At 44.1% G+C, this 25493-nt stretch overlaps 1 protein-coding gene across 2 annotated transcripts in view; it reads right to left on the minus strand.

The window, feature by feature from the left end:
- LOC118399142 (oxysterol-binding protein-related protein 10-like) overlaps positions 1-25493 on the minus strand; it is a 138446-nt gene that overhangs the window by 61735 nt on the left and 51218 nt on the right. For both annotated transcript variants that reach the window (XR_004828774.2, XM_035794966.2), the window contains exon 4: positions 15587-15658. Coding sequence is in view for 1 of the 2 variants with exons in the window: in XM_035794966.2 (XP_035650859.2) it covers positions 15587-15658 (72 nt within the window). In the remaining variant the exon portion in view is untranslated. The remainder of the gene's footprint in view (positions 1-15586; positions 15659-25493) is intronic.

Here is a 25493-nt window from a genome sequence, read left to right on the forward strand (position 1 = left end):
CATCATGGCACTTGGTTTGATACATTCACCTCTGAAGGTAAATAATGTACTTACATTCAGTAATCTTGCTCTGATTTGTCATCCTGAGGGTCCCAGAGATAAAATATAGCATAGTTTTGCTTTTATATTAAAATGTAGGAACTGGGTTCTACAGTTTGACCCCCCACCCCCGGCCATCTAGATGTGTGAAGGTTAGTGTATTTTCTGTAGGGAAGCGAATTATCAATCATGAATGACATTCCTGGGAGTGTGTAAACTTTAATTTTGTATTACCATAGCATTTTTGTATGTTCTCTATAGGCATGTACTTGAAAATGTATAAATGGACCAATTCAGGTCATTTGGGCAAACTCTTGGCAGACTTGATACAAAACATTGTGTAGTGATGTTATTCTTAACTGGATTTGTCTGAAACTTTGCACACACACTGCTGCCATCTTGTGGACAACATCTAAATGACACAGACTCCTATCTCAATGTATGGCCTTTCTCTTGAATTTCAAAGATGATGAAACATAACATATAGATCTTTTTACCAGATCTAATGCGTTATATTCTCCTACATTCATTTCACATTTCCACAAACTTCAAATTGTTCCCTTTCAAATGGGATCAAGAATATGCATATCCTTGCTTCAGGTCCTGAGCTACAGGCTGTTAGATTTGGGTATATCATTTTCGGTGAAAATGGAAAGATAATAAAAATATATGTATTTATTTCAACTATATTTAACCAGGTAGGCCAGTTGAGAACAAGTTCTCATTTACAACTGCAACCTGGCCAAGAAAAAGCAAAGCAGTGTGACAAAAACAATAGAGTTACACATGGAATAAACAAATGTACAGTCGATAACACAATAGAAAAATATACATACAGTCTGTTCAAATGTAGAAAGGCAATAAATAGGCCATAGTGGTAAATTACAATTTAGCATGAACACTGGAGTGATGTGCAGATGATGATGTGCAAGTAGAGCTACTGGGTTGCAAAATAGCAAAAAAAATAAAAAATAACATGGGGATGAGGGTGGGCTATTTACAGATGTGCAGTGCCCTGACAGCTGATGCTTATAGTTAATGAGGGAGAAATGAGTCTCCAGCTTCATTGACTTTTGCAATTCATTCAAGTGATTTGCTGCAGAGAACCGGAAGGAAAGGCGGCCAAATGGGGTGTTGGCTTTGGGGATGACCAGTGAAATATACCTGCTGGAGCGCGTGCTATGGGTGTGTGTTGCTATGGTGACCAGTGAGCTGAGATAAGGCGGGGATTTACCTAGCAAAGACTTATAGATTAATAATTAATATTTATGGTGTTGTTTCCAACTCTGTTGACTCAAAAATGGCGGCTATTCCTCTGGCTGTTTTAGGTTCTGAGCGCTGTTCTCAGATTATGCTTTTTCCGTAAAGTTTTTTTAAAATCTGACAGCGGTTACATTAAGGAGAAGTTTATCTTTAATTCTGTGAATAACACTTGTATCTTTTATCAATGTTTATTATGAGTATTTCTGTAAAATCACTGAATGTTTTGGAATCAAAACATTACTGCACGTAAGGCGCCAATGTAAACAGATGTTTGAATATAAATATGCACATTATCGAACAAAACATACATGTATTGTGTAACATGATGTCCTATGAGTGTCATCTGATGAAGATCATCAAATGTTAGTTATTAATTTAATCTATATTTCTGCTTTTTGTGACTCCTTTCTTTGGCTGGAAAAAATGGCTGTGTGTTTTTTCGACTTGGCTATGACCTAACATAATCATATGTTGTGTTTTCGCTGTAAGGCATTTTTGAAATTGGTCAAGATGGGTAGATTAACAAAATGTGTATCTTTCATTTGCTGTATTGGACTTATTAATGTGTGAAAGTTACATATTTCAAAAAAATATTGTATAATTTCGCGCACTGCCTTTTTAGAGGAATGTTGTCGAGGGGTTCCCCTGCCCTAAAAAGGTTAACGTGAGTCTGGAAGGAGAGTTTAGTCTAACCAGACACCTACTGTAGGTATTTGTCCACATATTCTAAGTCAGAACCGTCCAGAGTAGTGACCCTAGTCGGGCGGGCGGGTGCCTGCAGCAATTGGTTGAAGAGCATATATTTAGTTTTACTAGCATTTAAGGGCAGTTGGAGGCCACGGAATGAGTGTTGTATGGCATTGAAGCTCGTTCTGAGGTTTGTTAACACAGTGTCCAAAGGACCAGAAATATACAGAATGGTGTCGTCTGCGTAGAGGTGGATCAGAGAATCACCAGCAGCAAGAGCGACATCATTGATATATACAGAGAAAAGAGTCTGCCCGAGAATTGAACCCTGTAGCACCCCCATAGAGAGACTGCCAGAGGTCCAGACAACAGGCCCTCCAATTTGGCACACTGAACTCTGTCTGAGAAGTAGTCGGTGAACCAGGCGAGGTAGTCATTTGAGAAACCAAGGCTATTGAGTCTGCCAATAAGAATGCGGTAATTGACATAGTCAAAAGCCTTGGCCAGGTCGATGAAGACGGCTGCACAGTATTGTCTTTTATCGATGGCGGTTATGATATCATTTAAGACCTTGAGCGTGGCTGAGGTGCACCCATGACCAGCTTGGAAACCAGATTGTATAGCGGAGAAGGCACAGTGGGATTCGAAATGGTCGGTGATCTGTTCATTAACTTGGCTTTTGAAGACTTTAGAAAGGCAGGGCAGGATGGATATAGGTCTGTAACTGTTTGGGTCTAGAGTGTTCCCCCTTTCAAGAGGGGGATGACTGCGGCAGCTTTCCAATCTTTAGGGATCTCAGACGATACGAAAGAGGTTGAACAAGCGAGTAACAGGCCTAGCCTATTATATAGTAGGCCTAGCCTATAGATATGTTGCACAACATGAGCTCATGGGCTGAGTACCAGAGTGCTGAGTACCAGACAGTTAGTATGGGTGTTTTCTGTTAACTTCACTCGGGTAGGGGGCAGCATTCGGAATTTTGGATGAAAAGCGTGCCCAAATTGAACTGCCTGCTACCCAGGCCCAGAAGATAGGATATGCATATAATTAGTAGATCTGGATAGAAAACACTAAAGTTTCAAAAACTGTTAAAATAATGTCTGAGTATAACAGAACCGATATGGTAGGAGGAAACCCGGGGAAATCCAACCAGGAAGTACTATTATTTTGATAGGCTGTTTTTCCATTGAAAGCCAATCCACCATACAAAGACTTAGGACCCAGTTCACGAGCTCTGTGGCTTCCTCTACATGTGGCCAGTCTTTAGGCATTGTTTCAGGCTTTTACTCTGACAAATGAGGGAGATACAGCACTTTCAATCAGTGGCCAGTGGAAGTTTCCATTCCTCAGCCATGCGCCTGATTGTTTCTCCTTTCCTATTGACAAAGCTTTTGTCCGGTTGAAATATTACTGATTATTTATGACCAAAACAACCAGAGGATTGATTTTAAACATCGGTTGGCATGTTTCTACTAACTTTTATTGTACTTTTTAAAAACTTTTTGTCTGGACTTCGGATTACTGGACAAAACACGCAAACAGAAAGGAGGTTTTTGGTCATAAAGAGGGACATTATCGAACAAAACAAACATTTATTGTCTAACATGGAGACCTGGGAGTGCCACCAGATGAAGATCATCAAAGGGAAGTGATTAATTTGAATGCTATTTCTGACTTTTGTGACGCTCTCCTTGGCTGGAAAATGTCTGTATGGGTTTCTGTGGCTAGGTGCTGACCTAACATAATCGCAAAGTGTGCTTTCTCCGTAAAGCCTTTTTGAAATCTGACACAGCGGTTGCATTAAGGAGAAGTTTATATGTAATTTGATGTGGCTCTCTGCACTTTCACCGGATATTTGTTTGAGACAATGCATTTCTGAACTTAACGCGCCAATGTAAACTGAGATTCTTGGATATAAATATGAACTGTATTGAACAAAACATACATGTATTGTGTAACATGAAGTCCTATGAGTGCCATCTGATGAAGATCAAAGGTTAGTGATTAATTTAACCGCTATTTCTGACTTGTGAGCCCTCTCCTTGGCTGGAAAGTGGCTGTATGGTTCTCTGTGACCAGGTGCTGACCTAACATAATCGCATGGTGTGCTTTCGCAGTAAAGCCTTTTTGAAATCGGACACTGTGGTTGGATTTACAAGAGGTTTATCTTTAAAATGGTGGATGTTTGAGGAATTTTAATTATGGGATTTCTGTTGTTTTGAATTTGGCGCCCTGCAATTTCACTGGCTGTTGTCGAGGTGGGACCTTGTACCAGAGAGGTTAAGATAATGTATTTCTTGTTAAAAGGCTGAATAGCTCTAAAGAGATTAAGCAAAGGGGGGGGGTTGTGCCACATCAGTTTTGATTGGCTCAGTTGAGTGGGGTTATTCACCTGTTTTATTTCGGTGGTTCATCTGACCAGTTTGTTCAGTCTGTTTGAGTTTGTGTAACAGTATAACTTTAGACCGTCCCCTCGCCCATACCCGGGCGCGAACCAGGGACCCTCTGCACACACCAACAACAGTCACCCACGAAGCATCGTTACCCATCGCTCCACAAAAGCCACAGCTCTTGCAGAGCAAGGAGAACTACTACTTCAAGGTTCTAGAGTAAGTGACGTCACCGATTCAAACGCTATTTAGCGCGCACCACCGCTAACTAAGCTAACTGTTTCACATCCGTTACATTTGGATTGTTTGTCCAATTCAGTTTGGCCGGACTTGTTTGTTCAACCCATTTGAGGTTGCAATCGCAATTAGTTGCAAGTGCAATTCATTAATCTTATTCAATCAGTCCGAGTCATGTGGGTCGGGGAAGTGTATCAGAGAAGGGCTGAATTTTCAGGTCGCTTGGGGAAAGCATAAGAAATGCGTAAAGGTAAGTGTGGAATTCTTCTTGTTGGTGGGGAAGCTCCTCTCCTGGATCGCTGCTTAAGTGCAGCCTGGTAGGGAGGACGCGCCCGGTTTCCACCGGGGTTGAGCAAGTGTGAAAGAAAGAGTAAAAGAAGGATTCGGTCTGGAAGCGAACCGCTCCTGGACCGTAACTTAAGTGTGACCTGGTAGGGAGGACGCTCTTGGCCTGGACCCAACGTACGAATGTATGGTGATCAAACATTTACAGAAAAATGTCTGTTACCAGGTGGTCTGGAGTTAAGAGTAAGGTGGGTACAGATAAGAACTTCTCAATTTACCATTGCAGGTGGTGGCATAAACCAGTTGAAAGAAGAACCTTTAAACTACGACTGATTAAAACAGTGGTCGGCACAGGAAATAGTAATGATAGAAATGTGGGTAGGAGAATTACGCACTAAAAGAAAAAGAACTGATGCTGGGTGCAGCAATAATAGAATAGGTATCTAAAAAGACTGGAAAAGCAACTGATGCTGGGTGCAGCACAATCAATGAAATGAGTTTAGTAAAATATAAAACTTGGCTTAGACTGAGAGAACTAACCTGGATAGAATAGCAGGAACTAGGGTGTGGTCTAAAAACGGTCCTGTTGGAAGATACTTATTAAAAGCAGGCCTCTCATCTTTTCAATTAGTCAGATACTAGTATTTAGTCAGCCACCAATTGTGCAAGTGACTGTGGATCTGAGCAGCTAACCGTTGTACTACCTCATCCCCATACTGTTTATATTTATTTACTTTTTGCTCTTTTGCACACCAATATCTCTACCTGTACATGACCATCTGATCATTTATCACTCCAGTGTTAATCTGCAAACACCTGCCTACCTTACCTCATGCCTTTTGCACACAATGTATATAGACTCTCTTTTTTTCTACTGTGTTATTGACTTGTTAATTGTTTACTCCATGTGTAACTCTGTGTTGTCTGTTCACACTGCTATGCTCTATCTTGGCCAGGTCGCAGTTGCAAATGAGAACTTGTTCTCAACTAGCCTACCTGGTTAAATAAAGGTGAAATAAAAAAAATAAAAAAATTAAAATAAAGTTCTCCCACTTAAAAAGATGAGAGAAGCCTGTCATTTTCATTATAGGTACACTTCAACTATGACAGACAAAATGAGAAGAAAAAAAATCCAGAAAATCACATTGTAGGATTTTTAATGAATGTATTTGCAAATTATGGTGGGAAATAAGCATTTGGTCACCTACAAACAAGCAAGATGTCTGGCTCTCACAGACCTTCTTTAAGAGGCTCCTCTGTCCTCCACTCGTTACCTGTATTAATGGCACCTGTTTGAACTTGTTATCAGTATAAAAGACTCCTGTCCACAACCTCAAACAGTCACACTCCAAACTCCACTATGGCCAAGACCAAAGAGCTGTCAAAGGACACCAGAAACAAAATTGTAGACCTGCACCAGGCTGGGAAGACTGAATCTGCAATAGGTAAGCAGCTTGGTTTGAAGAAATCAACTGTGGGAGCAAATATTAGGAAATGGAAGACATACAAAACCACTGATAATCTCCCTCGATCTGGGGCTCCACGCAAGATCTCACCCCGTGGGGTCAAAATGATCACAAGAACGGTGAGCAAAAATCTCAGAACCAAACGGGGGGACCTAGTGAATGACCTGCAGAGAGCTGGGACCAAAGTAACAAAGCAGTAACACACTATGCCGCCAGGGACTCAAATCCTGCAGTGCCAGGCGTGTCCCCCTGCTTAAGCCAGTACATGTCCAGGCCCGTCTGAAGTTTGCTAGAGAGCATTTAGATGATCCAGAAGAATATTGGGAAAATGTCATATGGTCAGATGAAACCAAAATATAACTTTTTGGTAAAGAATGCTGAGTTCCATCCAAAGAACACCATACCTACTGTGAAGCATGGGGATGGAAACATCATGCTTTGGGGCTGTTTTTCTGCAAAGGGACCAGGACGACTGATCCGTGTAAAGGAAAGAATGAACGATCAGCAAGGGCATTGAAGATGAAACATGGCTGGGTCTTTCAGCATGACAATGATTCCAAACACACTGCCCGGCAACGAAGGAGTGGCTTGTAAGAAGCTTTCAAGGTCCTGGTTTCTCTAGATCTCAACCCCATAGAAAATCTTTGGAGGGAGTTGAAAGTCCGTGTTGCCCAGCAACAGCCCCAAAACATCACTGCTCTAGAGGCGATCTGCATGGAGGAATGGGCCAAAATACCAGCAACAGTGTGTGAAAACCTTGTGAAGACTTACAGAAAACATTTGACCTCTGTCATTGCCAACAAAGGGTGTATAACAAAGTATTGAGATAAACGTTTGTTATTGACCAAATACTTAATTTCCACCATAATTTGTAAATAAATTCATTAAAAATCCTACAATGTGATTTTCTGGATTTTTTCTCATTTTGTCTGTCATAGTTGAAGTGTACCTATGATGAAAATTACAGGCCTCTCATCTTTTTAAGTGGGAGTACTTGCACAATTGGTGGCTGACTAAATACCTTTTTGCCCCACTAAGAACCTTCTAAAGTCATGACATAATTTTCTGGAATTTTCCAAGCTGTTTAAATGCACCATCAACTTAGTGCATGTAAACTTCTGACCCACTGGAATTGTGATACAGTGAATTATACGTGAAATAATCTGTCTGTAAACAATTGTTGGAAAAGTTACTTGTGTCACGCGCAAAGTAGATGTCCTAACCGACTTGCCAAAACTATAGTTTGATAACAAGAAATGTGTGGAGTGGTTGAAAAACGAGTTTTAATGACTCCAACCTAAGTGTATGTAAACTTCCGATTTCAACTGTATAGCCAGTTTTAAGGAAAATGGTCTATGGCAGGGAAAGGGAAAAAAAGAGGGCTGCGGTTATGTCCCATGGGGCTCGCAGGACCTGGAAGGGTTGTTTGCCCGCATACCTGACCTCCATGATGGAGCAGGAAAATGGATAAGGACTTGTGAAGAGCAAACCATGGGTAAGATACTGGCTGTGGGGGATCTGAAGGCACTGCTGGCGAGAGTAGTGGGAGTGGCAAAGAAGGAGGATGTAGGGAGGTCCAGTAACCAGAACGAGGCAATAGGGACTACACTGGGAGATGGAATAGACTTTGACTCACACCGCCCAGACTTTTGGTGTGCTCTAAGAAGGCAATACCCGGCAAGGATTGAAAAGTTACTAAAAGTGGAAGCACTGGGGGAGACAGAGAATCCAGCTGCGTATCTACATGGACAGCTGAAACGATGGAGGCTGGAAACAGAACGGGATCCAGAGGGGCACACACTGATGACAACTCTGTTCCGGAACTCAGTGATAGAGGCCATGCCCCAGCCAGTGAGAAGCAGGCTGGAGGACGTGGAGGGACTGTCTTCAAAATCACACAAAGAATTATGTGACCATGTAATCCATGCAGTGGGAAAATACAGAAAGGATCAACAAAGACTCAAGGAACAAGGAGAATACATTCAGAACAAGCTAATACAGCTCCAGCTGGAAGAACTAACGAACAAAGGAAAAAAAGAAAAGTCCAAGCTCCAGTGACAGCCCCTGTGCCTGAAGCAGAACAATGGCTGCAGTCTCCTCTGGAGGACTACAACCATCTCCTGTCCAGCAGGCCCAAGTACAACCCACACCACCAGTAGTGAATGTGTATGCACAACAACCCCAACAATGGAATAATGGCAATAGGCAACAAAGACTTGTGCAAACCAATCAGAGAGGAGGAAACAGGGGCCCGCTGGGACCACCTGGGATCTGTTGGGGACAGCCAGGACACACTAGGCGAAATTGTCCTATTAACCCCTGGCAACAACAGGGAAACAGGAACCAAAATAATTGGAAACAGACTGGAGGAGGCTGGAAACAAAAATCAGAAGCAACCACAGGGTCCTGTGAACCCATGGGCAGGGCCTAATCAGGGATACTAGGGGTGCCCAGAGAATCCTACAGGGGAGGCTCAGTTCCCAGTGATCGCCACAAGAGCTGATCAAGAACCTATCCTGCAGGTTCAAATGGAGAACAGAGGCACACCCATGATGATAGATACAGGAGCCACTTACACAATGTGTAAGTCCAAATTATGCCTCTGATCTCTCCATGTCTGGTGAATATGCCAAAACTATAGGATTATCGGGACAAACGCAGTTAATTCCAATGACAGGTCCAGTCCATTTAACAGCTGATGATAAATCAGCGACCCTTCCTATATTAGTGTCAGAACAAACCCCAATGAATGCACTGTGGAGGGATGCTCTATGCAAAATGGGCATACAAATGAAGTGCTCTCCTGAAGGGGTAACGGGACTAAAACCTACAAAATGGTAATGACAAAAGGAACAGCAAATATGTATTGGTTAGGAGAAATGAAGATAGAAATAGATAAAACTGTAGTGGGGAAGGTTTATCCAGGCTCAGATACCTGAAACTGATTGATTTTGCTCTGAGTATCACTGCACAATGCAGTATGACCCCTAACAAGATCATAACAACTTTGGATAATAAATGCAAAATCAGTACCAATTATGTCCTAGTACATCATTATAGGGAAACAGGGAGCAGCAATGGATGTAGAGGATAGGGATGATTCATACTGTGGAAACATTGTATAATATTTCTGATTCCATTCCACACATTACATTGCTAGTAAATAAGGGGGCTATAGAAAATTATTTAGGTCCATGATGAAACAAGCGAAAATAAGCAAGTGGAACAAAACAGACTATCCACTCATAAAGCCTTTATTAAAATACTGCCCACAACAGTAATGAATGGGGACCCAAAGGAGGTAGAAGTTAGAGCTAACCAACAAGTAGAATTAGGAGAAGGGATCGCACCAGATAACCAGCAGAGGCAGGAAATGGAACAAACACTTACCAAGTAGAATTAGGAGAAGGGATCGCACCAGATAACCAGCAGAGGCAGGAAATGGAACAAACACTTACCAAGTAGAATTAGGAGAAGGGATCGCACCAGATAACCAGCAGAGGCAGGAAATGGAACAAACACTTACCAAGTAGAATTAGGAGAAGGGATAGCACCAGATAACCAGCAGAGGCAGGAAATGGAACAAACACTTACCAAGTAGAATTAGGAGAAGGGATCGCACCAGATAACCAGCAGAGGCAGGAAATAGAACAAACACTTACCAAGTAGAATTAGGAGAAGGGATCGCACCAGATAACCAGCAGAGGCAGGAAATGGAACAAACACTTACCAAGTAGAATTAGGAGAAGGGATAGCACCAGATAACCAGCAGAGGCAGGAAATGGAACAAACACTTACCAAGTAGAATTAGGAGAAGGGATCGCACCAGATAACCAGCAGAGGCAGGAAATAGAACAAACACTTACCAAGTAGAATTAGGAGAAGGGATCGCACCAGATAACCAGCAGAGGCAGGAAATAGAACAAACACTTACCAAGTAGAATTAGGAGAAGGGATCGCACCAGATAACCAGCAGAGGCAGGAAATGGAACAAACACTTACCAAGTAGAATTAGGAGAAGGGATCGCACCAGATAACCAGCAGAGGCAGGAAATAGAACAAACACTTACCAAGTAGAATTAGGAGAAGGGATCGCACCAGATAACCAGCAGAGGCAGGAAATGGAACAAACACTGACCAAGTAGAATTAGGAGACAGATATTGGACCAGATAAATCAGCAGAGGCAGGAAATGGAACAAACACTTACCAGATGAATTACCCTGAGAAGGGATAGCACCAGATAACCAGCAGAGGCAGGAAATAGAACAAACACTTACCAAGTAGAATTAAAGAAGGGATCGCACCAGATAACCAGCAGAGGCAGGAAATAGAACAAACACTTACAAGTAGAATTAGGAGAAGGGATAGCACCAGATAAATTAGCAGAGGCAGGAAATGGAACAAACACTTACCAAGTAGAATTAGGAGAAGGTTCCCCCAGATAACCAGCAGAGGCAGGAAATAGAACAAACACTTTTAGTGTAGAATTAGGAGAAGGGTTCGCACCAGATAACCAGCAGAGGCAGGAAATAGAACAAACACTTACCAAATAGAGTTTAGGAGAAGGGATTTAATCCAGATAACCAGCAGAGGCAGGAAATAGAACAAACACTTTAAGTAGAATTAGGAGAAATGTCAGATAACCAGCAGAGGCAGGAAATTTTAACAAACACTTACCAAGTAGAATTAGGAGAAGGGATCGCACCAGATAACCAGCAGAGGCAGGAAATAGAACAAACACTTACCAAGTAGAATTAGGAGAAGGGATCGCACCAGATAACCAGCAGAGGCAGGAAATAGAACAAACACTGACCAGAAGGGGTGTCACAACATGACACAGATATTGGAGTAATGAAATCAGCAAGTCCTGTAAGCATTAAATTAAAACCAGATGCTAAACACCCCTGAAAAGACCAATATTATAGGAAACCAGAAGCTGAGGGAAGGCATAAGCATGACTATTGAGGGGCTGATAAAAGCAGGGGTATTAATAGAAACACAGAGCTGCTACAATACATCTCTATTGCCTGTCCTTAAAGCAGATGGAAAGAAATGGAGACTGGTACATGTCTTAAGAGCAATAAATTACATAGCACAGGACTGGCTTGCGGAAGTTCCAAACCCTTACACGATCAATGTTCCCCCAGATGCCAAGTACCTTATAGTGATCGATTTATGTGGAGCATTTTTTAGTGTGCCCCCGGCGGAGTAGTGCAGACATCGGTTTGCGTTTACGTACAAATAAAAAAAAAAGGAAACACACACAGTTGAAGTCGGAAGTTTACATACACCTTAGCCAAATACAGTTTATCACAATTCCTGACATTTAATCCTAGTACAAACTCCGTCTTAGGTCAGTTAGGATCACCACTTTATTTTAAGAATGTGAAATGTCAGAATAATAGTAGAGAGCAATTTTTATTTAAGCTTTTATTTCCCTCATCACATTCCCAGTGGGTCAGAAGTTTACATACACTCAATAAGTTTTTGGTAGCATTGCCTATAAATTGTTTAACCTGGGTCAAACATTTCAGGTAGCCTTCCACAATAAGTTGGGTGAATTTTGGCCCATTCTTCCTGACAGAGCTGGTGTAACCGAGTCAGGTTTGTAGGCCTCCTAATACAATTTTGCAGTTCTGCCCATAAATGATCAGATGGGCATTGAGGTAGGGATTTGTGATGCAAAAGCCACAGAAAAGTAAATAAATGAAAACTTAGCCACAAATTTGGAAGTATGCTTGGGGTCATTCTCCATTTGGAAGACCCATTTGCAACCTAGCTTTAACTTTAACTGATGTCTTGAGATGTTGCTTCAATATATCCACAATTTTCCTACCTCATGATGCCATCTATTTTGTGAAGTGCACCAGTCCCTCCTGCAGCAAAGCACCCCCACAACATGATGCTGCCACCCCTGTGCTTCACAGTTGGGATGGTGTTCTTCGGCTTGCAAGCCTCCCCCTTTTCCTCCAAACATAACAATGGTCATTATGGCCAAACAGTTCTATTTTTGTTTCGTCAGACCAGAGGACATTTCTCTAAATGTACGATCTTTGTCCCCATGTGCAGTTGCAAACTGTAGTCTGGCTTTTGTTTAATGGCGGTTTTGGAGCAGTGGCTTCTTCCTTGCCGAGAGTTCATTCAGGTTATGTCGATATAGGACTTGTTTTACTGTGGATATAGATACTTTTGTACCCGTTTCCAGTAAGGAGAGAGTACAAGTCTGACCCCAAGGTCTATTTGGATGCAATAGGACAACCTAGAGGAATCCCCAGGGAATACAAAGCAAGAGATGAGGTTAAATCAGGATTTGAATATTTCTCTGGATAGCATCAAACAAAAATCCAGAATGGATTAATTATATTTACTATAACCAACAAAGATTCATTAATTATACAGACTCTGCATTGACAGCGTTGGGAGAGAAAGTACAGGCCACAAGCAGAATGACATGGCAGAACAGGCAGTCCTTGAATTGGCTCTTAGCAGAAAAAGGTGGAGTTTGTGTTATGTTTGGAGATGAATGCTGCACCTTCATCCCCAATAACACCGCCCCAGATGGTTCATTTACTAAGGCAATGACCAAGCTGAAAGGACTACGACAGGAAGTAAAGGTCAATGCTGGACATGACTCCCATGCCTGGGACTGGTTGGACTGAATCCTGGGAAAATGGGGAGCAATGTTTGCAAAAATGGCAATCATGATAGGTGTCACACTAGTGGTGATGGGAGTGGTATTCGGTTGTGTTTTGCCTTTACTGAAATCTCTCCTGATCCAAAGACAGTCCTTACCAACCCACCTGTGGAGGTGTACCCTGTCCCTGGAGCTCCAGGACAATACACCAACAAACAGGGAAAACCCATGTAATGCTAAAGGAGGACCTTTGGACTGTCCATTTGGAAATCCTGCATGGTTATGGGGAGTAGCTCCAGGGGGAGGTGTGGCTTGTTGTACCTATCAACAACAACAACAATTGTTAGAGACTGAAATAGATGGTTAACTTCCTGACATATATCCAGTTCCGGACTCAAGGATAATGAGGATCCTGATCACAGGTTTCAACAGAATGTAGGAGCACATTGGCATCAACAGTGCCCTAAACGAGGGTATCGTAAGTGGTGCCCAATGGGATGGAAAGAAAGAGATGGATATTATCATTATATTGAACCATTGGATTGTGCAATGTGTCAAAGGGGTGATTGCCCATTGTAATTGTGATGAATAGTGCGTTTAGTGAATATACATATATTCAGTATATCAATTGTTGAATGATACTATAAATGTTAAGACCTTCTGAGAATTTGTTTTGTCTAAACATGTATGTAACATAGGGTTTCTCCGGTTACAAGAGTCCACGGACCATGCCTTTAATCCTCCGGCATGTTTAACGCTTATGCTAAAATGGTTGTTGGAGAGGTGTCCGTGAGGGAGGGCCACATGTTTCGGTGTCATATTGAGAACGATGTTATAAGGGTTTATGAGGTAGAGTAAGGGTTTATGAGGTTATACACAGTGTGTTAAAGGACAATTGGCTGGAGGGTGGATATTTTACTTCTTTCTAGCTATATGTGAAAGGAGATGTTTGGTCCTGATTGCCCAGTATGGGTGAGGAAGAGGAGCAACGGTCGATAAGGAGAAAGGGAGGCAGATTGCCTCCATAGCAATACATACAGAAGGTGCTTCTCCTTCTCACTTGTACTGGATCAAATTTAAGGGTTGGGACGTAAGTCCCAAAGGGGGGAATATATGGGTGCTTTCTGTTAAGAGAATGTGTTTCTTGTTGAAAGGCTGAACAGCTCTAAAAGGGAGTAAGCAAAGGCACTATGTGTAATCCTGGGATTAAGTGTATTTATTTGTATAATTCTATAATGGCCTATAGTTATCTGTACTTAATCCTAGAATGGCCCGTAGTAATATTATAGTCCGATAATGGCATGTAGCAATTCTATAATTGCCTATAGTAATCTGTACTTATTATTTTCTGGAAATAATGTATAGGTGTGCCACCAATATAATTGACCCAAAGAACTAGAGGGGAGGGTAAACCCCGCCTAGAGGAAATAACTTAGATTTGGAAACAATGGTGGAGTAAAGCCGAGGGGATATGGTTATTAGCATAAAGTGGAGGGACTATGAAACTTGAATAAGCATGAAACTGTATAAAAAAAAGAGTGGACTGAAACAGAGTCCGGCAGTTCGTCAATGGACCAACTCAGCTTGTTACTTTGTAATAAAGTCCATTTGAATTCACAGGCTCCGGTATCTGAGAGACATTATTGAACCAATATTTCCACAACGTTAGCAAGTTCGGTAGGCTACTACTGATCAGCAGCAGCAGCATCAGAGCTTGGAGAAGCCTAGTTACCGTGACTAAACGGTCACGTGGAATTTGACTGCGTTCATGGCTCGTGACTACTGGTGTGCTGTGGTGGCAATACAGTCATCATAATAACCCTAGTATGAAATGCTTGACAGCTTTTTTTTAAATAAAGTGTTCATCTCCACCGAAAGCATAACATAAGCAGCTAACCTGAGGAAAGTGGCATTCACTTACCCGTTGTACACCCAGCATTGGAGATAAAATACTGTGGAACAAAAATGCCCTCATTCCCCAAGTGTATTTCAGTGCTCAGGCTAACATGGAGTCATTGTAGATGGTGTATGCTAAGCCAGGAATATATCTTCGCCTTCGGAGGAGCTGCAATACTTATTCACTGAAGTAGAATGGGAAGCTTTAGACGCGATTAGACTACTACGGTTGCATGGTAATGACAACTTGTGCCCTCTGTCACAGTACAGGAATCACCCCCCAAAAAAACTGCTTTTGACAAGGAAAAAAAAAATGCTAATCTTGCTCTTCACCCTCTTCTTTTGGGAGCCTTTCCTTTGCTGATCCAAGTTAGGGAGTAGAGTTGGACCTCTCGGTCTATTCAACTGTGCAGCACTTTTTGAAAAAGTGAATGTGGTTTGAGAGTTTGCAATTACATTTTTCAAGCGGGTATCCAATAATATAAAGGCGTTTTCTTTACTTTTAAATATATGGATGAGTGCAGAAAGTGAGAACCAGGACACAACTAGAGATAAAGACATGGATAACCGTATAAGTGTATGTATGCCTACAGTATATAGAGAACTGAAAGTAGGCAGGTGATTGTGCTGGGCCAGTTGTTTGTACAGAGTCAGTAGTTGAGGTGTGGATGGGTGCATCGGGACTCACCAGCCCCTCCTGGCTGCCTCCCGTCGTTCTCTCCACATTCAGGTGCTCATCCGACCCCTTCAACTTCCACACCTAAGGCCAAACACAAAATAACAGAGAACTCAGTACATGGTCATGTTCAGTAGGTTGGGAAATGGAAAGATACTACCTGAACTTGTCCAATAAGAAAAGTTATTTATGTTTTCCATTACAAAACTATGTGCCCTACTGAACATGACCCAGATGCAAAACGGATTAAGTTTCATCCTTCCGCCTGTTAAAATGAACTAGTCGGCTCACTACTATACAGTAGGTTCTGAATCTCTACTGTTTCCTCCACAACCCAGTGACTTCCAAACCAGGCTGTCAAGGCCCACAGCAGAGATCCAGAGGACGGGATAACTCCGTCATGAGGCTGACACTCCACTGGCTCCACTGTCAAATGGAGAACCAATGTACCCCAGGCAGACAGTGCAGAGACGGCACAGACCAACAACAGGGCTGAACTGGAGTGCCAGAGATACCAACATACCAAGAGAGCAGGAGTCCATAATGAGCCATACTTCTGCAAATTCAAAACATTCCCAAATCAAGTCTACATTGGCACTGGCTGAAAACAAACTCATTTACATAAGGGAAACGGGTCTTTCGGATTGTCTTTTTGACAGGAAACAGGAAGAACTATTTCGGAGAGTTCCTGTGCCACGAGGCATGGGTGGAGGAAATGGGGGTGATGCATCATGGGAGAAAGAGAGAGGAGATGCAGACAGACAGAGAGCGCATTGATTGTAGACCGCTGCGGTGCACTCACACAATCAGTCTGAGGACATGGAGAGATGGTGGGGGGGGAAGGGACACAATCAGTCTGAGGACATGGAGAGATGGTAGGGGGGGAGAAGGAAAGGGACACAATCAGTCTGAGGACATGGAGAGATGGTGGGGGGGGAGAAGGAAAGGGACACAATCAGTCTGAGGACATGGAGAGATGGTGGGGGGGAGAAGGAAAGGGACACAATCAGTCTGAGGACATGGAGAGATGGTAGGGGGGGAGAAGGAAAGGGACACAATCAGTCTGAGGACATGGAGAGATGGTGGGGGGGGAGAAGGAAAGGGACACAATCAGTCTGAGGACATGGAGAGATGGTAGGGGGGAGAAGGAAAGGGACACAATCAGTCTGAGGACATGGAGAGATGGTAGGGGGGAGAAGGAAAGGGACACAATCAGTCTGAGGACATGGAGAGATGGTGGGGGGAGAAGGAAAGGGACACAATCAGTCTGAGGACATGGAGAGATGGTGGGGGAGAAGGAAAGGGACACAATCAGTCTGAGGACATGGAGAGATGGTAGGGGGAGAAGGAAAGGGACACAATCAGTCTGAGGACATGGAGAGATGGTAGGGGGGGAGAAGGAAAGGGACACAATCAGTCTGAGGACATGGAGAGATGGTGGGGGGAGAAGGAAAGGGACACAATCAGTCTGAGGACATGGAGAGATGGTTGGGGGGGAGAAGGAACGGGACACAATCAGTCTGAGGACATGGAGAGATGGTGGGGGGGGAGAAGGAAAGGGACACAATCAGTCTGAGGACATGGAGAGATGGTAGGGGGGGAGAAGGAAAGGGACACAATCAGTCTGAGGACATGGAGAGATGGTGGGGGGAGAAGGAAAGGGACACAATCAGTCTGAGGACATGGAGAGATGGTGGGGGGGGAGAAGGAAAGGGACACAATCAGTCTGAGGACATGGAGAGATGGTAGGGGGAGAAGGAAAGGGACACAATCAGTCTGAGGACATGGAGAGATGGTAGATGGGGAGAAGGAAAGGGACACAATCAGTCTGAGGACATGGAGAGATGGTAGGGGGGGAGAAGGAAAGGGACACAATCAGTCTGAGGACATGGAGAGATGGTGGGGGAGAAGGAAAGGGACACAATCAGTCTGAGGACATGGAGAGATGGTAGGGGGAGAAGGAAGGGACACAATCAGTCTGAGGACATGGAGAGATGGTAGGGGGAGAAGGACAGGGACACAATCAGTCTGAGGACATGGAGAGATGGTAGGGGGAGAAGGACAGGGACACAATCAGTCTGAGGACATGGAGAGATGGTAGGGGGAGAAGGAAAGGGACACAATCAGTCTGAGGACATGGAGAGATGGTAGGGGGAGAAGGAAAGGGACACAATCAGTCTGAGGACATGGAGAGATGGTAGGGGGGAAGGAAAGGACACAATCAGTCTGAGGACATGGAGAGATGGTAGGGGGAGAAGGAAAGGGACACAATCAGTCTGAGGACATGGAGAGATGGTGGGGGGAGAAGGAAAGGGACACAATCAGTCTGAGGACATGGAGAGATGGTGGGGGGAGGAAGGGACACAATCAGTCTGAGGACATGGAGAGATGGTAGGGGGAGAAGGAAAGGGACACAATCAGTCTGAGGACATGGTGAGATGGTAGGGGGGGAGAAGGACAGGGACACAATCAGTCTGAGGACATGGTGAGATGGTAGGGGGGGAGAAGGACAGGGACACAATCAGTCTGAGGACATGGAGAGATGGTGGGGGGGAGAAGGACAGGGACACAATCAGTCTGAGGACATGGAGAGATGGTAGGGGGAGAAGGAAGGGACACAATCAGTCTGAGGACATGGAGAGATGGTAGGGGGAGAAGGAAAGGGACACAATCAGTCTGAGGACATGGAGAGATGGTGGGGGGGGAGAAGGACAGGGACACAATCAGTCTGAGGACATGGAGAGATGGTGGGGGAGAAGGACAGGGACACAATCAGTCTGAGGACATGGAGAGATGGTGGGGGGAGAAGGAAAGGGACACAATCAGTCTGAGGACATGGAGAGATGGTAGGGGGAGAAAGGAAAGGGACACAATCAGTCTGAGGACATGGAGAGATGGTGGGGGAGAAGGACAGGGACACAATCAGTCTGAGGACATGGAGAGATGGTAGGGGGGAGAAGGACAGGGACACAATCAGTCTGAGGACATGGAGAGATGGTAGGGGGGAGAAGGACAGGGACACAATCAGTCTGAGGACATGGAGAGATGGTGGGGGGGGAGAAGGAAAGGGACACAATCAGTCTGAGGACATGGAGAGATGGTAGGGGGAGAAGGAAAGGGACACAATCAGTCTGAGGACATGGAGAGATGGTAGGGGGGAGAAGGAAAGGGACACAATCAGTCTGAGGACATGGAGAGATGGTAGGGGGAGAAGGACAGGGACACAATCAGTCTGAGGACATGGAGAGATGGTAGGGGGAGAAGGAAAGGGACACAATCAGTCTGAGGACATGGAGAGATGGTAGGGGGGAGAAGGAAAGGGACACAATCAGTCTGAGGACATGGAGAGATGGTAGGGGGGAGAAGGACAGGGACACAATCAGTCTGAGGACATGGAGAGATGGTAGGGGGGGAGAAGGAAAGGGACACAATCAGTCTGAGGACATGGTGAGATGGTAGGGGGGAGAAGGACAGGGACACAATCAGTCTGAGGACATGGTGAGATGGAAGGGGGGGAGAAGGACAGGGACACAATCAGTCTGAGGACATGGTGAGATGGTAGGGGGAGAAGGACAGGGACACAATCAGTCTGAGGACATGGTGAGATGGTAGGGGGAGAAGGAAAGGGACACAATCAGTCTGAGGACATGGAGAGATGGTAGGGGGAGAAAGACAGGGACACAATCAGTCTGAGGACATGGAGAGATGGTGGGGGAGAAGGACAGGGACACAATCAGTCTGAGGACATGGTGAGATGGTAGGGGGAGAAGGAAAGGGACACAATCAGTCTGAGGACATGGTGAGATGGTAGGGGGAGAAGGACAGGGACACAATCAGTCTGAGGACATGGTGAGATGGTAGGGGGAGAAGGACAGGGACACAATCAGTCTGAGGACATGGAGAGATGGTGGGGGACACAATCAGTCTGAGGACATGGAGAGATGGTAGGGGGAGAAGGAAAGGGACACAATCAGTCTGAGGACATGGAGAGATGGTGGGGGGAAGGACACACAATCAGTCTGAGGACATGGAGAGATGGTAGGGGGGAGAAGGAAGGGACACAATCAGTCTGAGGACATGGAGAGATGGTAGGGGGAGAAGGAAAGGGACACAATCAGTCTGAGGACATGGAGAGATGGTAGGGGGAGAAGGAAAGGGACACAATCAGTCTGAGGACATGGAGAGATGGTGGGGGAGAAGGAAAGGGACACAATCAGTCTGAGGACATGGAGAGATGGTAGGGGGAGAAGGAAAGGGACACAATCAGTCTGAGGACATGGAGAGATGGTAGGGGGAGAAGGAAAGGGACACAATCAGTCTGAGGACATGGAGAGATGGTGGGGGAGAAGGAAAGGGACACAATCAGTCTGAGGACATGGAGAGATGGTAGGGGGAGAAGGAAAGGGACACAATCAGTCTGAGGACATGGAGAGATGGTGGGGGGAGAAGGAAAGGGACACAATCAGTCTGAGGACATGGAGAGATGGTAGGGGGAGAAGGAAAGGGACACAATCAGTCTGAGGACATGGAGAGATGGTAGGGGGAGAAGGAAAGGGACACAATCAGTCTGAGGACATGGAGAGATGGTGGGGGAGAAGGAAAGGGACACAATCAGTCTGAGGACATGGAGAGATGGTAGGGGGGAGAAGGAAAGGGACACAATCAGTCTGAGGACATGGAGAGATGGTAGGGGGGAGAAGGAAAGGGACACAATCAGTCTGAGGACATGGAGAGATGGTGGGGGAGAAGGAAAGGGACACAATAAGTCTGAGGACATGGAGAGATGGTAGGGGGAGAAGGAAAGGGACACAATCAGTCTGAGGACATGGAGAGATGGTGGGGGGAGAAGGAAAGGGACACAATCAGTCTGAGGACATGGAGAGATGGTAGGGGGAGAAGGAAAGGGACACAATCAGTCTGAGGACATGGAGAGATGGTGGGGGGAGAAGGAAAGGGACACAATCAGTCTGAGGACATGGAGAGATGGTAGGGGGGGAGAAGGAAAGGGACACAATCAGTCTGAGGACATGGAGAGATGGTAGGGGGGGAGGACAGGGACACAATCAGTCTGAGGACATGGAGAGATGGTGGGGGGTAGAAACACAGCACTGAAGAATAGGCTAGTTGCTGAAACATTTTCCAACAAAGACAACACAATATGCTGGAGTAGAATTAAAAAACAAAACACTCCGGTGGCAGTCCTGAATCACTATGACCTCGATGTGAATATGACTTTCCCCACACGAAAGCTTTTGAAATCAAAAAGGTTTCCCTTTAAAAGCTATTGCCAGGTGGCACGTACCCAGGTTACCTCTTACACCCAAGCAGAGAAACAAGGATGATAATGTATTCAAAGGGAATAGCTGACTCATAAGGCCTACTGTAGTAGCTGCAGGGCCCTATGTGAGTCCATAACCAGACATACTTCAGCAAATGATATACACTCCTCAAATCAAGTCTACATTGGCACTGGCTGAACTTCAACTCATTTACATAAGAAAATGTGTCTTTTTTTTTTTTACAGGAAACACAGTGCCACGAGGCATGGGTGGAGGAAATGGGGGTGATGCATCATGGGAGAGAGAGAGAGAGAAGATGCAGACAGACAGAGAGAGCATTGAATGTAGACTGCTGCGGTGCACTCACACAATCAGTCTGAGGACATGGAGAGATGGTGCGGGGGGGGGAGTGAAGGAAATGAAGAAAAAAACTGCACTACACAGTATGCTGAAGAATAAGCCATTTGCTGAAAACATTTTCTTACAAGAACAACACAATATGATGGAGTAGAATTTAAAAAACTAAAACACTCGGGTGGCAGTCGTGAATCACCACGACCTCGATGTGAATATGACTTTCACAGACTTTCCCACACAAAAGCTTTCAAAATCAAAAAGGGTTCATAGGTTTGGAAGGGTTTCCCTTTAAAAGCGATTGCCAGGTGGCACGTACCCAACTTCACTCTCACACTCAAACAGGCAGAGAATCAGGGATGATACTGTACTCAAAGTGAGGAGCTGTCTCACATAAGGCCAACTGTAGCAGCAGCAGCAGAGCCCTATGGGAGGAGATGGCAGGAGAGTTAAAGGGGTAGCGGTGGGAGGAGCAGGTGTACGTGGGGTGCCAAGATAAGATGGGATCTAATAGAGAGGATCATTCTTGCGAGGTGATGCCATTCATGTCGACAGAAAGCACTGTGTCTTCAGAAAGTGTTCACACCCCTTTACTTTGAGCACATTTTGTTGTGTTACAGCCTGAATTTAAAATGGATTACATTTACATTTTGTGTCACACACTACCCCATAACATCAGAGTGGAATTATGTTTTTAGAAATGCTTACAAAAAATGAAAGCTGAAATATCTTGAGTCAGTAAGAATTCAACCCCTTTGTTATGGCAAGCCTAAATACGTTTAGGAGTGAAATGTGGCTTAAAAACTCAATACATTGCATGGGCTCTGTATGCAATAATACATGATTTTTGAATGACTACCTCTCTGTACCCCAAATATAAATGCACAATCTGTAACATCCCGCAGTTGAGGAGTAAATTTCAAACACAGATTTAACCACAAAGACCAGGGAAGTTTTCCAATGCCTTGAAAGGGGCATTTATTTATTCGTAAAAAAATAAAAAGCAGACATTGAATATCCCTTTGAGCATTGTAAAGTTATTAATAACACTTTGGATGGTGTATCAATACACCCAGTCACTACAAAGATACATGCATCCTTCCTAACCGAGTTGCCGGAGAGGAAGGAAACTGCTCAGGGATTTCACCATGAGGCCAATGGTGAGTTTAATGGCTGTGATAGGAGAAAACTGAGGATGGATCAACAACATTGTAGTTACTCCACAATACTAACCTAAATGACAGAGTGAAAAGAAGGAAGCCTGTACAGAATTATTATTTTTTTACATTTTAAATGCACCCAGTTTGTATTAACCTGTTAGTCCTATAGGGGCAGTATTTCATTTTTGGATAAAAAGACGTGCCCGTTTTAAGCGCAATATTTTGTCACGAAAAGATGCTCGAATTGATAGTTTTGGAAAGAAGACACTCTTACGTTTCCAGAACTGCAAAGATTTTCACTGTGAGTGCCCTAGAACAAATGCTTCAGGCAAAACCAAGATGTTTGACCGACCAGGAAATGAACAGGATTTCTGAGGCTACGTTTTCCATGATCGCCTTATATGGCTGTGAATGCGACAGGAATGAAGGACACTTTCTATCGTTTCCCCAAGGTGTCTGCAGCATTGTGACGTATTTGTAGGCATATCATTGGAAGATTGACCATAAGAGACTACAATTGCCAAGTGTCCCGCACGGTGTCTGCGTGGAAATTGGTGCGCAAAAGTCAGCTACCAGTATTTTTCCATCCGAATCAGAGAAGAATGCAGGCTTCCAGGGACGGCATTTCAATGAAGAGATATATGACAAAACACCTTGAGGATTGATTCAAACAACGTTTTCCATGTTTCAGTCGATATTATGGAGTTAATTCGGAAAAAAGTTTGACGTGTAGGTGACTGAATTTTCGGTTAGTTTCGGTAGCCAAATGCATAGTAACAAAACGGAACGTTGTGTCCTACACAATAATCTTTCAGGAAAAACTGGACATCTGCTATGTAACTGAGAGTCTCCTCATTGAAACATCTGAAGTTCTTCAAAGGTAAATTATTTTATTTGATCCCTTTGCTGGTTTTTGTGAATATGTTGCGTGCTAAATGCTAACGCTAAATGCTAAGCTATCACCACTCTTACACAAATTATTGATTTTCTCTGGTTCTAAAGCATATATTTTGAAAATCTGAGACGACAGGATTGTTAAGAAAAGGATAAGCTTGAGAGCAGGCATATTTATTTCATTTCATTTACGATTTTTAGAAATCGCTAACTTTGCGTTATGGTAATGAGCTTGAGGCTGTAGTAACGCGACCGCATGCGGGATGGGGCGGACTATGAGGTTAAGGCACTAAAGTAAAATTACAAGACATGTGGCAAATAAATTCACTTTATGTCCTGAATACAAAATGTTATGTTTGGGGCAAATCCAACACAACACATCACTGAGTACCACTCTTATTTTCAAGCATGGTGGTGGCTGCATCATGTTATGGGTATATAGAATAACTAACTTCAAAGTAATGACTCAGGTTGTCAGTTGTGAGATGAAAGCTTATTTTTAGTAATAACACTGGTTCACTTGTACATAACTGACGCTATCGCTTTATTTTTTTAACTTCCAAGGCATTCTGGTACTTGCGGTCAATAGCGTAATTTAATACATCAGAAATATGTACATAGTTCTCTCAATATCCATCACGTGAATTCTAATACAATTACTCTTGTACATATGTAAAGAATTATTGTAAAAGAAACATATCTTTAGATACAGCTCAATTAATTAACTGTATACATTAACTCTGTAACCCATTTAAGCTACAACATTCTGTGTTCATCTACATCTCTAAGCAGTACAGGTCTCCTCAACAAAGTCCCTGGGGCAGTTCGAACTGAACATGACTTAACTAGGCCATCTCGGCCTGGAAACAGTTGCCCAAACTTCCCTAGTTTCCAGGCTTGTCTAGGTGTGTTATCTTCTCCGATGATTGCAACGTCACTCACTTTCAGTGGGGTGGGCTGTGGTGTGTCACAGCGGTGTGCTGACTTTAGATCCAGCAAGTAGTCTCTTCACCAGCTGTTCCAGAAGCTGGTCACAAGTCTCTGCCTGTACTTCCCATCTGCTTGCCATTTCCTCCTTGTTGAGCTTTGGGAGTTCTCAGTCCACCTTGCATCTTCATGTTTGTATGAGGATTGGCTATGAATCTCTTTATCCAGGCGGTCACTCAACACTCTTCAGTTTGCTGTACCTTTCAAGCTCCAACACGGGTTCAGGGATGTCTGTGCTGTTTGATGTGAGCTGTACAGTCACCAGGTCACTGGACTTGAGTTCTGCATCCACCTCCTCTGGATCCTTGTCGTCATCAGTCTCCTCCGACTAATGGGGTGATGTCAGAATGCTGGGTCCGTTCCACCATAGCTGGCTCTGTGTCAAGTTTTGAACAGTTTGTCCTCTTGTAGGGATGTCGGCTGGATTTATTTTCCCTTCCATATGTGACCATGACTCTAGATTGGTCAAGGACTGGATCTCTGGCACTCTGTTTGCGTCAAACTGTTTACATTCGTGAGCTGCAAATCCAATCATAGAGTCTGTCCACATTTAGATCCGTTTTTGTTCCATTTTCAGTGTGGTCATGAGGTTTTTTGCTATTCTCGCTCCAATCACAGCTCCCATGAGCTCCAGGCGTGGCAGCGTAATTTTCTTGAGTGGGGCTACCCTCGACTTTGATGTGACTAGACTTGTCATTGTTCCTCTGTCTTGTGATTCACCTTGCATGTATGCTACAGCACTGTAAGCCCTTTCATTTGCGTCACAGAACACGTGTAGTTTCAGTGTGTGACTAGTTCTGAACACGACGGTTGCCATTCTCATGTCAGTTCAGATGGTCACTTCATCCCAGCTGAGTCCTCTCTCCCACATTTCCTGGAGCATTTACTTGACCCTGATGTTGAAGGGGATCAGGAAGCAAAGAGGTTTGAAGATGCGTGCAGAATACTTCTCATCTGGTCCCGGTCTCCACACTAAACCTAAAGCTTTGAGCACTACTCCTTGTGTTTCTAGCATCAACGGGTGGTAAGTTGTCGTACTCCCCTCCCATTTTGTTTTCAGTTCAGGAGAGTTAGTCATCCCCTTGCAGAGGTCTGTGCCTGCAGTCGACACCATTCGTTTTGCAGTTGTCACAAAGTAAGCCTCTTCAACATCGTGTGAACTTGCAATGAAGTCATCTACATAGAGTGACTTCTGGTTGTTCTGTTTCATATTGTTTCAGGTGCTTCCTGATTGTAGCTGCCAGC

Source organism: Oncorhynchus keta, chromosome 20, assembly GCF_023373465.1.
Source record: "Oncorhynchus keta strain PuntledgeMale-10-30-2019 chromosome 20, Oket_V2, whole genome shotgun sequence".
In the NCBI taxonomy this organism is placed as follows: Eukaryota; Metazoa; Chordata; class Actinopteri; order Salmoniformes; family Salmonidae; genus Oncorhynchus; species Oncorhynchus keta.